The sequence below is a fragment of the Drosophila simulans genome, chromosome 2R, assembly GCF_016746395.2.
Source record: "Drosophila simulans strain w501 chromosome 2R, Prin_Dsim_3.1, whole genome shotgun sequence".
In the NCBI taxonomy this organism is placed as follows: Eukaryota; Metazoa; Arthropoda; class Insecta; order Diptera; family Drosophilidae; genus Drosophila; species Drosophila simulans.
Window position 1 is genome coordinate 4,704,258 of NC_052521.2, and position 18,063 is coordinate 4,722,320.

The 18,063-nt window shown below is 48.6% G+C and overlaps 1 protein-coding gene across 50 annotated transcripts in view; it reads right to left on the reverse strand.

The window, feature by feature from the left end:
- Positions 1–18,063, reverse strand: part of LOC6733350 (Down syndrome cell adhesion molecule-like protein Dscam2) — a 62,373-nt gene that overhangs the window by 12,600 nt on the left and 31,710 nt on the right. For 32 of the 50 annotated variants that reach the window (XM_039292209.2, XM_039292246.2, XM_039292211.2 and 29 more), the window contains exons 7-10: positions 15,632–16,476; positions 15,388–15,549; positions 10,138–10,437; positions 4–123 (exon numbers count right to left, since the gene is read on the reverse strand). In XM_039292209.2, the coding sequence (XP_039148143.1) occupies positions 4–123; positions 10,138–10,437; positions 15,388–15,549; positions 15,632–16,476 (1,427 nt within the window). Of the gene's footprint in view, positions 1–3; positions 124–2,578; positions 2,864–3,311; positions 3,600–5,472; positions 5,761–6,993; positions 7,282–9,277; positions 9,566–10,137; positions 10,438–11,283; positions 11,575–11,825; positions 12,117–13,032; positions 13,324–13,423; positions 13,715–15,387; positions 15,550–15,631; positions 16,477–17,472; positions 17,597–17,645; positions 17,770–18,063 lie in introns of all 50 variants that reach the window. The other 18 variants (XM_039292258.2, XM_039292257.2, XM_039292249.2 and 15 more) reach the window with 11 other exon arrangements.

Consider the following 18,063-nt stretch of genomic DNA (forward strand, 5'->3'; position numbering starts at 1 on the left):
TACCAACTGCTTTCTTCCATGTGACTTGGGGTTTGGGGAAGCCATCAGCTTTGCATTCAACCTTGGCATCGGATCCCTGGGCGAAGGCCTTATCGGTGGGCTCGAGGATCCATCTGGGAGGTACTGTTGATCGGGTTTGATGACGCGATTGTGGAAAGAAAATACGTTAGTTGAGCTATCGTGGTTTCTAGCATAATGTGTAGCATGCAACATGGTCAAGAGTATCGGCGGAAGCGGATGGACGGACTTAGTTTCAAGCAAAGTGAAATGATCATTTGAAGCACTCAAAAACTCTCATTTAATTCGATAAATGTGTTATAAATGTTTTGGAAAAATAATTTATTATCATTTCATTTTTCTTTAAGTATGGAAATATTTTACTGCTCTCTCATTCAATGCAAAAGTTTAAGTGTTGATTGAACATCGTCTTATGATACACAATAGAATATTTCCACACGATCGCTTACAATCGAGATTAACTTAAAAGGCCAAACTACAACAGAAACATTAGCACAATTAACCAAGGTGATAATAGGACAAATGAAAGTGGGGCATTAATAAAACTCATGTTATACCAAACTAAAGGTTAAAGTTCATGCAATCAGTGCAAAGCGAAGTCCTGGTCAAAGGATATCTTCGTCATATTATGTTTCCTTGCCAACGGACTTCGCTTTGTGTCTTAAGGTCTAGGTAAATAATGATTAATAAACAAGGAATACTTAATGAAGGATTGGATGGGGATGTGGGTTTCTTTTTGAGCTGGACAGATCAGGGCGAATTGTTTACGTTTGTGGAAGCGCAAAGAGTCAGTCTCGTTTGGTGGAGGACTGGGTTCCATGGTTACGATTAAGTTTAAGTTTAGTTTCGGTTAAGTAGACAATTAGAAGCGATTAGGATAGTAGATAATAGATCTTGCTGTTATTGGTTTATTCGGTGTTGGAGCATGAGCCCTGTGAACTTGTATTTTACATAGAAACCATAACCCTCTAAGAGTCACTCGAAATCGAAGGCTGTGAGTCGTATTTCTGAGATCTTCTCAGAATAAGTGCTATGTGTAGTGCTGTGTGTGTGTGGGTGTTGCTGTGCATGTATGTGTGCAGGGTCAGATCTGAGCTGTTTTGACATTTATGGATAACAATCGAGTAAGCCGATACCCAGTGGGACCTAGGTTAGATCGTGGCTAACTTTGCCCGACGTTGGTTGGTTTACTGGTGCAGTCGAATGCGGAGTTTTAACTTCACATATTTACACAAACTATATAGTATAGACCTTGATCGACTTGGTTCAACTTGGTCTTTGGCCTACGGATGTGGAATATTGATAAATTCAGAGAAGTCGAGAAAAACTGGATTAGCTGCAGCAAGAGGAGTTGAAAGTAAGTTGGAATTGGCATATCTGATAAGCTGATAACCGCCCATTTACCATTCACAGTTAGCCGGGTCCGGCGTTCTGCCACGCCCACCTGGTTGATCGCCCGACAACTGTAGTTCCCCGCATGCCCCTCCCCCGCCCTGTTGATCAGCAGTAGGCTGGTGTGCTCGCCCACTGTGGCCTGAGTGACGTCATCGTTGCCGTCATCGTGCACCTGCCGCCCATCTAGCCACCACTCGAACAGAATGGGCGTGGCCCCCCGGCTGGCAATGCACGTGAGTTGCACGTAGTCGCCGACATCGCAAACGGAAGCGGAAAGCAGCAGCGGCGAGAGCACAGGTGGTTCTTGGGTTATATTTGGGGGAATAGGAAGGAGCGCCATTATTAGGAATCAGGTTTATGGGAAGATGAGTAAGTGCAGTCAACTAGTTAAGTCATCGATGATCAGTGATATGTTCATGATATGACTTCATCATTAATCCTCAGTTTAAAAAATCTAATCCTCTGCCTATCAAATATCGAATTCTTTGTATATGCTAGCTATATGATTCCCATACAAACTGAACTATCCCGCTTTTAATTGACATAAATTTCGATGTTTTGGATGGACTCTAAGGAGAATAACTTTGTACAAACAGAAAAGGCACAATTAAAAGCTATATACACGACGGAGTACCCTTCACTTTCAGGATGGACCAGCGACTGGCCACGCCCGCCGCGTTGCTGGCCACGCACGTGTAGTTGCCGGAGTCACCAATGGTGGTCTGACGCAGCGACAGGATCAGGGTGTATTCGTCGATCTTGTGGTAGATGGAGCGCAGCAGGGGCTGTCCGTCCTTCAGCCAGTAGATGTCGATGGGCAGGTCGCCGGAGGAGACCATGCACATGACCCGCACCGCCTGGCCGCCATTCACCCCGTTGGCATTGAAGTGGAACTGATCGACCTGGGGCAGCTCTGTGAGCGGGTGATAAGAAAGCCGTGCAAGGGATCAACACACTGTACAGCGAGGGAAGTCCGAGAACCCCCAACTTCAGTTGTATAATACAGATAATACAGGTTCGTGTGCTTATGCAGTACCAACACCAGACAAGGAGGCACAGACAGAGAGTGGGGATTTACAGATGCCTTGGTCCTATTCTAGGATTCCAGTCTACGACTAAGACGCCACCCCCAGCTAGCGATTCCTTAGGAGTAATTCGCACAAACCCTTGACACTCAGGTGGGTCTCTGCCGTGGTTTCGCCCGCCCGGTTGGCGCCCTTGCAGGTGTAGTTGCCCGCGTGGTCACCCCCCACGCTCTCGATGTTCAGCGAGCTGCTGCGCCGGCCGTGCATCAGGATGGTGACCCCGGCCAAGTCTCCGGCGGGCTCGTTGTTGTAGTACCAGGTAATGTTGAAGGGTGCGTCGCCGTGCACCACCGCGCACGTCAACTGGTAGTAGTCGCCCACGTACAGGGGTGAATTCACGGGCAGGGGAGCCAGTTTGGGGGGCACTGCATTGGATGGTTCCAATAAAAAAGGGAGAAATAAAAGTTAAACATAAAATATAATTCGTTTGACGAAGAGCCCTATCTCATTCCCATTATAATTTGACCTTACAACTTCCTTTCGAGAGGGAATCTTTTAAGATTTGTAACCAGTTGGGATCTCGAGGAGTCACCTGCTTTAGAGGAAATTGTGCTAGTTTCTAGTTTTTGTATCTCTGAAACTTAACCTATTCTGGTCAGAACAGTTCAGTGCAGTCTGGGTATCATACATGCAAGCTTTCAGTGTGGATGTGCGTCAGGCCATTCCAAAGAGGAGTGATGTGTCTAATTCGGTCAGAAAGACGGAAGAATAAGTCAGGACAGCAGCAGAGACAGATGGTCATGCAGCGACGCAGGGTTAGTAATCGGCCACAAAGAAACTACTCGAGCGACCCAATCCCAGAGAATTCCTAACCGTAGACGTTCAGCGGCGTGGTGAACTGCTGATGGCCCGCCAAATTGCGGGCGTGGCAGGTGAAGTTGCCCGCATGGGAGGCCTCCACGGCCTCGATGGTTAGCACACTTCCACGACGACCCACGCGGGCCGTGGTTATTCCCAGATCCTCCGAGATTGCCTGACCATCCAGCGTCCAGTCGATGTTCAGGGGCAGATCTCCGCCAGGAACGGAGCAGTGCAGTGTCAGGTACTGACCCACCTGGGCAGGGCCCTCCTCGAAGGCGAAGGGTATGATGCGCGGAAGAACTGGATGTGCATTTACGTTTCGGTGGTGAGATGTGATGGTAAAACAAAAGGTGCATAAAATTAAAACATAACCGCATCAACGAAAGCTTCTCTTAAGACTAAGGCGCTGGGATGAGAACCTATCACACGCAGCTGGGTGCTGTAGGTGGCACGACCGGCGGCGTTCTCCCCGTGGCAACTGTAGTTGCCCGCGTGACGATCTGCCACGCTTTCGATGGTCAGAACACTACTTCGACGACCCATCTTCGCTATGAGGATGTCCTGGTCATCGTCATTGAAGAGCGGCTGGTTGTTAAACGTCCAACGGATGTTGAGGGGCAAGTCGCCCTCCGTCAGGGTGCACTGGTACGTTATATACTGGCCCAGATGGGTGGGCTGCGAACCGGTGGCAAAGGGCGTGATTTGTGGCAAGACTTGCGGGATACACAAAACAAAAGCAGTCAACTCAACGAACAATCAAGGAAAAAAATGAAGACAAATAAGGTGATCTCTATCTACGGTATATGCATATGGATTTGGATCTCTATCCCACCGTTGACAATCAGGGCCGCAGTGTACTCCACCATTTGGGCCTTGTTCCTTGCCCGGCACGTATAGTTTCCGGCATTGTTGCCGTTTACCGAATCAATGGTCAGCACATTGACCTTCTTGCCGATCTTGGAAGAGGTGACCCCGTGATACTCGTTGATGGCATAGTCATTGAACAACCAGGTGATGTCCACAGGTAGATCGCCCTTCGAAATGGTGCACTGCACGGTCACCGAGTCCCCGAAGTTGGCTGGCTCATCCCCGAACTCAAAAGGACTGATATGGGGAGGTACTTGGAAATAGATGGGCAATCAAAGGGTATTGTACATCTAGGGATCATGTCCATCTTAATCCTAAGAGTGGATTGATATCTCCGCAGATCCCCAGCTAAGAACCTTACAACTAAGCTACAAAAGCCAAGACACAAAAGCCAAAGCAAACATGCAATCTGTATATGCGTACTGTGTGTGGGAAAAACAGGAGTGGGTATACAAATAGAAACTAACTAAACCAGAATGACACTGAAGTGCTGTACAGAAGCTCTGACTTCGCAGGCAAGTACCATTGACTGTCAACTGTGCCGTGTAGACGGCGGATGCCCACAGATTCCTGGCCTTGCAGGTGTAGTTGCCCACGTGGCGGGCACTCACGGCATCGATCATCAGCACACTCAGGCGCTTTCCCATCTTGGAGGTGGATATGCCCGAGTAGTGGTTGATGGGGTAGTCGTTAAACATCCACTCGATGTCGAGCGGCAGGTCACCGGAACTGACCAGGCAGTTCACAGAAACCGAATCCTCGAAGTTAGCCGCCACTTCGCCAAAGTCAAAGTGTGCAATTTTGGGGGCAACTAGTGACATAGATTGGGAAAGCTACAATAAGCTTGGGGACTTAAAACAAAACACCAAAATGAAAACGATAATAATAAATATTGCAGGTACATAGGTGGGAACGTATCCATCAGTACCATTAACTATGAGTTCAGTGCTGTAGTTGACGGCTGCAGCGTAGTTCTTTGCCCGGCAACTATACTTTCCCGCATGCCTAGCCTGCACGCTATCGATGCTCAGCATACTGTTCCTCTTACCACCCTTAACTACATTTATTCCGGAGTAGGAGCTTATGCCGTACTCGTTGAAGAACCACTCGATATCAATGGGCAAATCGCCGGAGGAGATTAGACAAGTCACCGAAACGGAATCCTCAACATTGGTGGGTTCCTCTCCGAAGTCAAAGGGCGTGATTTTTGGAGGAACTTTGGAGTGAAGGTGGTTTTAATAAAAACGTGAAGAAATTAAAGAAATACCTTACACTAAAACTGAATTTATGAAATATGTAGGAGTACCATTAACTATTAGTTCGGTGGTATAGTTTACAGCAGCAGCGTGGTTCTTAGCCCGGCAACTATACTTCCCGGCATGGCGAGCCTGGACACTATCAATGCTTAGCATGCTGTTCCTCTTGCCACCCTTAACTACATTTATTCCGGAGTACGAACTAATTCCGTAGTCGTTAAAGAACCACTCGATGTCGATGGGTAAATCCCCATTGGAAATCAGGCACATGACCGAAACAGAGTCCTCCACATTCGTCGGAGCGTCACCGAAGTCGAAGGGCGTAATTTTGGGTGGAACTTGATTCAGTTTAAGTGGGAGGAAATAAACGATAATCTTAAATGAAAGTGGCAAACAGGAACGGATTTATATAAGCATTATCTAATGACCATTGACAATTAGGGCCGCCGAATATTCACTGCTGGCCGCCTTGTTCTTGGCCTTGCAGCTGTAGTTCCCCGCATGTCCTGCATGGACGGAGTCTATCGTGAGTACACTAGTCCTTTTGCCACCTCGCAAAACAGCGATTCCCGAGGCGTAGTTTATGGATTCCCCGTTGAACAGCCACTCGATGTCAATGGGCAAATCGCCAGAGGAGACGAGGCAGCTAACCGAAACGGAGTCCTCGAAGTTAGCAGGGGAGTCACCAAAGTCAAAAGGAGCTAGTTTCGGTGGGGCTTTTGTGTGAGTTGAGTGCAATATGGGGGGAGAACAGAAAGTAATCTTTAAGGAAAATAAACTCTATTCTATTAAATCTAGTAACACAAGTGTACCATTCACAATCAACTCGGTTGTGAAGTTAACCGCAGACGCGTGATTTCTCGCTCGACAACTATATTTCCCCGCGTGACGAGCATGGACATTGTCTATGGTCAGCATGCTCGTCCTCTTTCCTCCTCTATAAACGGTCATCCCGGAGAAGGAGCTAATCCCGTAGTCATTAAATAGCCACTCTATGTCGATGGGTAGGTCTCCGCTGGAGATCAAGCAGGTCACCGAAACCGAATCCTCCACATTGGTAGGTTCATCGCCGAAGGTGAAGGGAGTGATTTTTGGGGGAACTATGGGTTAACCAAAATGTTGATAAATACGCAAGAATACACAAAACAAAGCTAATCCATAAGCCCAACTAATTATGTGTACTTCAACTAAGTGTACCATTCACAATCAACTCAGTGGTGTAGTTGACGGCTGCTGCGTGGTTCTTTGCGCGACAACTATACTTTCCCGCGTGACGAGCATGGACATTGTCTATAGTCAGCATGCTGGTTCTCTTGCCACCTCTGAGGACAGTCATTCCTGAATACGAGCTGATTCCGAAGTCATTAAACAGCCACTCGATATCGATGGGTAAGTCTCCACTGGAGATCAAACAAGTCACAGACACTGAGTCCTCCACATTGGTGGGATCCTCGCCAAAGGTGAAAGGTGTGATTTTCGGGGGAACTGAAGGGATTGAGGGTAATAATAGTTAAAGGAACTTAAAAATTATAATCCTAATTTTAAGTTTTCCTCTAAACATTTCCGAGTACCATTCACTACGAGATCGGAGGTGTAGTTGACTGCAGCTGCATGATTCTTCGCCCGACAACTATACTTTCCAGCGTGACGTGCTTGGACATTATCTATTCCCAAGACACTACTTCGCTTCCCTCCCTTGACAACGGTGACGCCAGAGTAGGAACTTATGCCGTAGTCGTTGAAGAACCATTCAATATCGATGGGCAAATCTCCGCTGGATATGAGGCAAGTGACCGACACAGAGTCCTCAACATTGGTGGGCTCGTCTCCAAAGTCAAAGGGTGTGATTTTCGGGGGAACTTTGGGTTGTAAAGACATAAAATTGAACGAAAATCATACTAAATGAAACGAAAGACTTAATATTAGTTGAGAAAACCCTTAACCGATATACCGTTCACAATCAGACTGGTGGTGTAGTTTACGGCAGCGGCATGATTCTTCGCCCGACAACTATAGTTTCCCGCATGACGAGCTTGGACACTATCGATACTCAATACACTATTCCGCTTTCCTCCCTTCATAACCGAAATTCCCGAATAGGAGCTTATGCCGTACTCGTTGAAGAACCACTCAATATCGAGGGGTAAGTCACCGCTGGATATAAGACAAGTGACTGATACAGAATCCTCAAAGTTTGTTGGCTCATCTCCAAAGTCAAAGGGCGTGATCTTTGGGGGAACTTGGGGAGGTAAATTAAAGTCAATTTAATATGAAAAATGAAGGGAAATAATAAGCGAAATACTAATTTTAAATGATCGAATACCGTTCACAATTAGATCGGTGGTGTAGTTAACAGCAGCGGCATGATTCTTCGCCCGACAACTATAATTTCCCGCATGACGGGCCTGCACGCTGTCGATGCTTAGTACGCTATTCCGCTTTCCTCCCTTCATAACCGAAATTCCCGAATAGGAACTAATGCCGTATTCGTTGAAAAACCACTCAATGTCGATGGGCAAGTCCCCAGTTGAGATGAGACAGGTCACCGAGACAGAGTCCTCCACATTAGCGGGCTCTTCGCCAAAGCTGAACGGAGTGATCTTGGGTGGAGCTTGTTAAGAGGAGGGAGGGAATAGGGAAAATAAAAGTCCAAAATTCAAAACCCAAACAATTATATAACTTGAGGAAGTAAAGGGTTTCCCTGCCAACCGTTCACAATCAGGGCCGCTGAGTACTCGCTGCTCGATGCTTGGTTCTTCGCCTTGCAGGTGTAATTTCCCGCGTGACCCGCGTGCACTGAATCTATGGTCAGAAGACTAGTCCGTTTGCCCCCTCTAAGGATTGCAATGCCTGTAGCAAAGTTGATTGGCTCCCCGCCAAATAACCACTCGATGTCGATGGGCAGATCGCCGGAGGTGACCAGGCAGTTCACGGAAACCGAGTCCTCAAAGCTTGACGGCGACTGACCGAAGTCGAAGGGCGCAATTTTCGGTGGTGCTTAATGGGAATCAAAGGATGTGGGGGGATTCAAATTATAATCGAACGTGTAATATGTAGCTCTTTGTGATCAAAAACCCCCCCTCAATACCATTCACAATCAACTCTGCCGTGTATTCCGCTGAGTCCGCATCATTGCGAGCCTTGCAGGTGTAGTTCCCCGCGTGTCCTGCGTGCACCGAATCGATGGTCAGGATGCTCGCCTTCTTGCCACCCTTGACTATGGACACTCCAGTATACGCGTTTATGTGGGCCCCGTTGAACAACCAAGTGATATCCATGGGCAGATCTCCCAAGTAGATCAGGCAGTTCACGGAGACGGACTCCTCAAAGTTGACTGCATGATCGCCGAAATCGAAGTGTGCGATTTTGGGGGGCACTTCGGGGAATGTGGAAGAGTGGGGAGTGTTAAAGGATAAATAAATCAAATCAAAAAATGATGGTGTACATTAAAACTGATTGTCAAGCTGTTGGAAGTACCATTCACCACCAGTTCGGCGGTAAAGTTAACGGAGGTGGCCCGATTGACTGCCACACAAGTGTAATTGCCAGCATGGTGATCCCGCACAATATCAATGGACAACGCGCTGATCTTCTTTCCCAACTTAACCATGGATACATCGTATACGTTCTCATTGATCTCACGTCCGTTGAAGAGCCAAGCAAAGCTAACCGGAAAGTCACCCGAGGTGACCAGGCACTGAACACTAGCCGATTCACCAAAGTTTGAGGGCTCATCTCCGAAATCGAATGGGGCAATTTTCGGAGCCACTTTACAGGGATGTTGTTTGGGGGTTAGGGAGGTAAAACGAAAGAAAAAAAACGAAAGGACACTTTAAATATTTCAAGAGTATTAACCATTAACTTTCAACTCGGCCGTGTGGTTAGCGACTCCAGCCTTATTTTCGGCAATGCAGGAATAGTTCCCAGCATGTTTGGCCGACACCGCTTCGATGGTCAACTCATTGATGCGTTTGCCGCGCTTAGTGGTCAAGATTTCAAGGTAATCCTCGAAGGGCTTGTTGTTCAAGGTCCAGGTAATGTTAACGGGCAGATCACCACCCGAAATGGTGCACTGTACATTCACAAACTCGCCGTAGCTCATGGACTCCTCGCCAAAGCTAAAGGGACTTATCTTTGGCAGTGCTGAGATAAGGTTTAAAGGATACTCAAATCAACGAAAGCAAACATAAATCATAAATGATGTGTAATATTCTTAGGTCTAGAGGCGATCTCTTCGCTTGGCTAACCATTCACGATCAGCCGTGCCGAGTGCGCCGTGATTCCGGCCTTGTTCTGCGCGTGACACGAATAGAATCCGGCGTGATGTGCGGACACGGACTCAATGGAGAGCACATTGATCCGCTTTCCGATCCGCGAGAAGGAAATGTCATGAAAACTATCAATGGTGGCGTTATTCAGCAGCCAGGTGACATTCATGGGCAGGTCTCCACCCAAAATGGTGCACTGTACTGACGCAGGTTCTCCGTAGTTCAGGGGCTCTTCCCCGAAATCAAAGGACGCTATCTTGGGTGCCACTTTTGGGGGATAGAAAATGCAGTTCGAATAAGTAAGGCCAATATGCAAAAAAGTTCACAGTTCGCTCAGTTAGATAGATAGTTAGAGAAATGGGCTTGGGTTTGATTAGTAGCAACGTGTCAAGAGATTTAGTAACCGCAACCACTAGAACTAAACCATGACACACTCAATTTCAGTACCGTTCACTGTCAGGTCAACGCTATATGTTGTAGTTCCAGCCCTATTACTGGCTATACAGGTATACCGGCCGGTGTGGGCGGGACTGGCACTGGGAATGGAGATCATGCTCGTCTTGTCGCTGATGCGATTCGTGCGCATCTGGGGCTGCACCTGATCAAAGCCGTAGTCTCCAGCGCTCCGCTCGAAACTCCAGTGCACCTTGATGGGACGGTCGCCTTTTTGGATTTGGCAAAACAAATCTATCGAGTCGCCCATATTGATCAGATCCTCGTAGGCGAAGGGCACAATTTGGGGCAGAACTGGGAAGTGATTGGGACGGTGATGGGTTTAAAATGATCGCAATCAACAGAACATTAATGTAAGACTACGAAAGCTAATGGGTAACCATTGACGAGCAGCTCGGCGCTTGAGCTCACGTTCCCCGCATTGTTGCTCGCCACACAGCTATAGTTTCCGGAATTGGCGGCCTTGACCGATTCCACCGTGAGCAGGCTAATCCGTTCCCCGATCTTGCTGGCCATCACGCCCAGGTGCGTGAAGAGGGGCAGACCATTGTGGGTCCAGCGGATCCTCAGCGGCAGATCGCCCTTGGCCACGTGGCAGGTCAACTGAACGCTGTCGCCCTCGTTGGCCTCCGCATCAAAGCTAAACGGATGGATGCTGGGCAGGACTGGGATGGTTGGGGGATATCGTTTAAAATCATTCGAAAACTAAACCAAAATATAATGTATCTTCTAAGTAAGAATCTATGGGTAGTAACCGTTGACTTTCAACTCCGCACTGTAGCTGCTCTCGCCCGCCTGATTGCGAGCCAGACAGGTGTAGACCCCACGGTGCTCGGCGGCTATGTAGTCGATATTCAGGGTGCTCGACTTGCTGGACATTCGACCGATCACCACGTCGAGGTCACCACTGTTCAGGGTGTGATTGTTGAGAACCCACGTAATATTGATGGGCAGATCCCCCTTGATCACCGTGCACTGAATGCCCATGGTTTCGCCTGAGTTGGAAGCCTCGTCGCCGAAGTCAAAGGGACGAATTTGCGGAGGCACTGGACCATAAATGGCGGGATAGGAGTAGGGGGAGGAGCGGGTGGAAGAAATAAAGACATAACTTAAGTCTCATATCCTTGTTCAGATATTAACCATTGACCATCAGCTCAGCACTCTGCTCAGAAGTCCCCGCCGCATTGGTGGCTATACACTTGAACAGTCCCCGATGTTGGCCATTGATGGCGTCGATGCTCAAGGAACTCAGCTTGGGGGACATTTTGATGATTCGTATACCGACGTGCTCGTTCGTTATCGGCTGTCCATTGAGAGTCCAGTGGAGCTGCAGAGGAGTGTCGCCCTTGAAGACCATGCATTGGACCGCGGTACTGTCCCCGTAGTTGGAGGGTTCCTCACCAAACACAAAGGGCATAACCTGAGGGGGCACTACATACAAATGGGCAAAGAGAATGCGGTCGTATTTTATCTACCAAAATGACAAAACAGCTCCTCAGAATAATTCTGTCCTAATAGTTATAGTACACCTCATTATCCTGATTTATATGACATTCAGCACAAATATCATATAAATGCGACTGCTCCAACACCAAACACCGCAAGCAATACTAAGTGAAAACAATATAGACAGTAAGCGTGCTCTTATTTCTCCTTATTCAATATTTCTTGTGGGGACAAACCATTAACTTGTAATTCAGCTACATATTCACTGGTCCCAGCCGGATTTGTGGCTATGCACTTGTAGACACCGCGATGGAAAGCATTTAGGGAATCAATGTTCAACAGACTCGTGCGCTTATTCAGACGCACCAAGGTAAACCCATTTTCGCCGTTCACGATTGGAGCAGAGTTGAGGGACCAGCGAATCTCCAGGGGCAGATCTCCCTTGGGCACCACACAGTTGGCACTGGCAATATCGCCGACATCGGCGGCGGATTCGCCGAAACTAAAGGGCAAAACCTGGGGCGGCACTTAAATGGACGGGAAATAAGTGGTAAATTAAAACTCAAATAAAGAATAGAAAATAGAAAAACGTTGTACTATGAGTATGATTTGAATAATGACCATTCACGTGCAATTCAGCGCTGTATTCAGCGCTGCCCGCCTTGTTGGAGGCAATACATCGGTACAGTCCGCGATGTCTGGCCTCGAGTGAGTCGATGCTCAAGGAGCTGGTACGCGGATTAAGGCGCGACAGGGAAAATCCATGTTCACCGGTGATGATGGGTGCTGAATTCAAGGTCCAGCGGATCTCCATTGGCAGATCGCCCTTGGGAACCATGCAAAAGCCACCCGCCATTTCCCCAGTATTGGCTGGTTCAGAACCAAAGTCAAACGCTTGGATTTGGGGAGGAACTTCAGAAGTGGAGATGAGGTGGAGAGAATCAAAAGTAAAGTAAGTAAAAGATGAAATCAAATACAAAACTTAAAGCACTACAAATGGTGATAAGGTCAAACAAACCGTTGACATCTAGTGTGGAAACGTATTCAGCATATCCCGCTGAATTGTTAGCTATGCATTTGTAGCTACCCCGATGGACAGCTTCCAAGGAGTCAACATTCAGCGAACTGGTTCGCTTATTCAGCCGCACCAACGTGAATCCCATTTCACCATTCACAATGAGAGCGGAGTTTAGTGTCCAATAGATATCCAGTGGCAAGTCCCCTTTGGGAACCACGCAGGTTACACTAGCCACTTCCCCGCGATTGAGGGGCTCATCACCGAATGAAAAGGGACTGATCTGTGGTGCCACTATGAGGGGAAAATCCATTTAAAGCTCGAGACATAGACAAAGCTCTTAGCCACCAAATAAACCAGGATCGTGTTAGTAGGAAGCAACTTTACAGGCGGATACATAGAGAGATCCAACAGGGAGTTTCACCAACCATTGACTTGCAGGTCAGCGGAGTAGATCGCTTCACCCGCCTGATTCTGAGCCACGCAGCTGTAGGAGCCGCGATGCTTGGCCTCCAGTGCATCCACACTCAGGTAGGTGGTACGTTGATTCAACTGCATTACCGTGAATCCATCCACACCTGTTTTCACAGGCTCACCATTCAAGGCCCAGTGGATTCTCAAGGGCAGGTCCCCCTTGAGGACAACACAAGTGATGCTCAAAACATCTCCCATATTAAAGACTTCGCTGCCGAAACTGAAGGGCAGGACATGGGGAGGTACTAAAGATTTCGAAAGGTGTAAATTAAATTAAAGTAAATAAAATAATAATAAACAAATAATAATAAAGGAGCTAAGAGTGAGGTCCCTGGGTCCGTGTACCGTTGACTTTCAGCTCCGATGTTGTGAAACTTGACCCTGCCTTATTTTCGGCTATGCACTTGAAGACCCCGCGATGATCCTGCTCCACGGCGGCTATGTTCAAAACACTTGTCTTGGGAGACAGCTTCAGTATGGTAATTCCCTCCTCGCCGTTGATGATGGGCCGGGAATTCAGCGTCCACTTGATGGTGATTGGCACATCGCCCTTCTGGACCATGCACTGCACTCCGGCATTCTCGCCCGTGTTCACAGGATCATCGCCAAAGGAGAACGGCGCTATCGACGGTGGAACTGCATGGCATTGGAGGGAACGAATGGAGTGAGGTAAAGGGTCATAACGAAAATGTAAGAAACAAAAGCAAATCTAAAGAGATCGACAGGGATTAACCATTGACAGCTAGGATGGCGGACTGCCTGGTCTCGCCCGCATTGTTGGTGGCCACACAGGAGTAGTTCCCAGCATGTCGAGCCCGGACGGATTCGATGCTCAGAACGCTGATGCGTTGACTATTCCGGGTGACTATCAGACCATCGTTGGTGTAAATACGACCGCCGTTCTTGGTCCAGGCTATGTCGACGGGAAGATCCCCCCGGTTTACGGTGCAATAGGCGGACACCATGTCCAGTTCGTTGATCACATCCTCGCCGAAGTCGAAGGGCATTATTTGGGGCAGGACTGGTTGAGCCGGGAAGGGAAGGCAAAAAGCAAAAGAAGGCAAGGAAAACTTAAGAAATCGACTCCTTATCTGCTGGACAATAACCATTGACTGCTAGCATGGCGGACTGGGTTATGGCCCCCGCGTTGTTGGTCGCCACGCAGGAGTAATTCCCCGCATGGCGCGCTCGCACGGATTCAATGCTCAGGACACTCAGGCGCTGGCTGTTCCTGGTCACAATTAGACCATCGTTGGTGTAGACCCGACCGCCGTTCTTCGTCCAGTAGATGTCCACGGGCAGATCGCCCTTGTTGACCGTACAGGAGGCCGAGACCATGTCCAGCTCGTTGATGCTCTCCTCGCCAAAGTCAAAGGGCACGACCTGGGGTAAGACTGGGATGGGGTTGGGTTAACAGAAGAGAACCAAGGGAAAATCAAAAACGATCAAGTGGCTATTCGATGCTATTAACCATTGACGGCCAGGACTGCCCATTGCCGAGTTTCGCCTGCATTATTGGTGGCCACGCAGGAGTAGTTCCCGGCATGTCGCGCCCTGGCGGACTCAATGCTCAGGACACTCATGCGGGTACTGGTCTTGGTCACCACAATACCATCGTTGGTGTAGACTCGGCCGCCGTTCTTCGTCCATGCCACATCGATGGGCAGGTCGCCCTTGTTGACCGTACAGGAGGCGGAGACCATGTCCAGCTCGTTGACGGTCTCCTCGCCGAAGTCGAAGGGCACGATCTGGGGCAGAACTGCGGAGGAGGGCGAGGAAGCGAGGAGGGTCAAGAAAACAGAACTCAAAAACCAAGGAACTAAGCACTCTACGAATCGAAGGAGGCCTAAGCGAACCGTTAACGCGCAGCTCTACCGTGTGGTAGATGACCCCGGCCGCATTCCTGGCCACACACGTGTAGTTCGCCCGATGGCGAGCATGCACGGACTCTATGCTCAGCATGCTGATGCGCTGCGTCGTCTTTGTGATCAGAATACCATCGTTGGACATCAGGCGACCCACTCCCGTCGTGGGATCCGGAGCCGTTGTCCAGTACAGCTCCAGGGGAGTGTCGCCCTTGTTCACTGTGCACGTGGCCGAGACCATGTCGTTCATGTTGATGGTTTCCTCACCGAAATCAAAGGGTACGACCTGCGGTGGAACTGAGCGAGAGGTTTGGGGATTCGATTGAGAGAAGGACGAACGACCAACGATGAGGCTGAAAAGTTTGACCCACCCAAGAAAGTAGGATCGACCAGAGCATTCCCCTATTCTGGGGAACTCTGGGAAAAGCATAATTTTTAACTTACCCATGACTTGCACTTCCAGAGATCCTCGAGCGGAGTATCCTTCCTGATTCTTGGCCACACAGGTGTAGGTCGCTTGGTCTGAGTTCCGTTCCACATTCTCGATAATCAGCGTTCCGTTGGGGAAGACCTTCTGTTTGCGGTTGATGGGCAGGGCACGGTTATCTAATAAAAGAATTAAGGTTTAATAAGCAAAAGCGAAGGAAGTGAAGGATCCTTGTTGAATCAAATTAAATACTCCACTAACCTCGCTCCCAGACAATCGAATCGATGGGGTAGCCAGCGACGGGACATGTGACAATCAGGGTTTCTCCAGCAACAATAGCCTTCTTCTCCATTTGTCGGATGTAGGGCAGTCCATACACATTCAACTTGGCCGAGTGTTCAGCCACGCCCACTTTGCTCTTGGCTATGCACTTGTAGAGACCGCCGTCGTTGGCGTGGACCGAGGTTATGTTCAGATAAGAAACCACATCTCCGTTGACCGTCACATACTGTCCGACCTGATAGCGATCGTTGTTGGCGATTTTCTTGCCGTCGAGTTCCCAGGAAATTTCGGGCGTGGGGTTTCCGCCGGCGACGCACTTGAGAAACACACTTGGTCCGGGTTCCATGGTCTCTTCCTGGAAGGCCTGCCGGATGACGGGGGGATCGAAACGGCCTCCGAGCTTCAGCTCAGCACTGGCCTCCGCCGATTCCTGGTCGTTCCTTACGAAGCACTGGTACATGCCCTTGTCCTCCTTCTTCACGGATTCAATGCGCAGCACGGGTTCGCTGTGTCCGATGGCCTTGCCGTCCTTCATCCAGCTGACGGTCTTGATGGGATTTCCAGTGTACTGGCAGGTGAATACGGCGGGGCGTCCGAAGTCCACTGTCTGGGTGGGGGGATCGATCTTAGCGGATAGGGGGGCAGTGACGGTTAGCACGGTCTCCACGCTCTCGCCTCCCACGGAATTGTTCACCACGCACAGGTATTTGCCGGAGTCCTCGACTACTGCGTCCTTGATAATGAGAGTACCAGAGACCTGCTTCACTCGGTCATTTAACACCACAGCTTGTTTACGGGTTGTTCCTTCGATGAACTTGTACCATCTGGAACGAGAACGTGGTGTAAGTAGGGAACTCCGAGGTTAATGGTTGGCATCGGGATCAAGTGGGCACAGAGTGAGTCAGGCTATTTTGTGAAGAGCATTGATGTGAAGAGGAACTACTTACCTTTCCAAGCCTTAGTGACGGATCTTACTTACCTGCATAAGTAATATATTTTACATTTAATTTAACCTGCTTATTCTGTGCACCACTTTTGGGGATTTGGGAGAACCTATCCTCGTCCTAGAAATGGGGGACCCTATTATCTACGTATTGCATTCCCTGTCCAACTAAACTGCAAAGGCACTTTCCCGCTCTCAGTGCTTTTAACAGTGGAGTTTTTAAAGTCAACTCAACCATTTTTTAATATTACTCCCTAGAAGAAAACCCGACTCTCTGTACCTAAACACTGGATGGGGATACGCTTGTCCCTGGCAGAGAATAGAGAAACTGTGGCCCAGCTTCCGGGTTTGTTCCTGCAGACGATCGCCCGATATGGTGGGAGCTACACTACCAATGGGTTCTGAAATCAAATCAAAATTCTGAAAGATCCCTATTTGAAATGCTATTTGCTGCCTGAATGCTGGCTCTGATAAATAGCTTTCATTACCTAAATGCGGGGGTGGGAAACGATTGTCCCAGGCACAATATGGCCAAGTCACTTGTCGCTGACTTGGTAATTTCCTGCAGCCGGCCACCGGATATTTTGGGTGATACACTACCCACCGGTTCTGGAAATAATCACAACTTACGTGAAGATGGCCCCTCTGTCTAATTGGATATGCCCGAATGTTGGACTAACCTGATAATGGGTACTGGAAAAGCCTGCGCCTGGCACAAAAGCGCGAAACTAGTGGATATCTCTTTGACAAATGTGAAACTCTTGGACTCGCCAGAAAACGTGGGCGCTTTGGCGCCAACTGGCTCTACAAAAGGAATAACAATATGCTTCTTATGGGACTTATAGATGTTGTAGTCTTATGTCTACTTATTGGCTACCTTATCAGGGGCACTGGATAAGCCTGCGCCTGGCAGAGTAACGCGAAACTCTGACCAAAGTGGCGCACAAAGGTGTAGCTTTTCATATCGGAAGCAAAAGTTGGTCCCTTGGCACTAACGGGTTCTAGGAAACAAGAAAGAAAAGCCTTCTAAACTGCCTGAACTGCAATTACCGTGTGTAGGGAACTGGAAAAGCCTGAGCCTGGCAAAGTAGCACTATATCACTCGAACTCGAGCCGAGTAGACTGGAAATCTTCGAAGCCGTAGCAAAGGTTGGAGCCTTGGAGCCCACGGGCTCTGAAAGTTCGAATCAATCTTGAAACTTAGGAGTGTTTTGAGGGATAAATCTTAAACTGCCTGAATAGGTTTGGGTTTGGGTCTTCTAGTACCGCATAGCGGGAACTGGATAGGCCTGAGCCTGACAAAGTAGGAAAATACAATTGAGTCCGTTGAAAATGTGGGAGCCCTGGCACCAATGGGTTCTGAAAACAATGACTTGTGACTTTAGTTTTAGGGATTTGTACATGGGAAAACTGCCTGATGCTAAATAGTTCCTATATCTAACCTCATAATGGGAACTGGATACGCCTG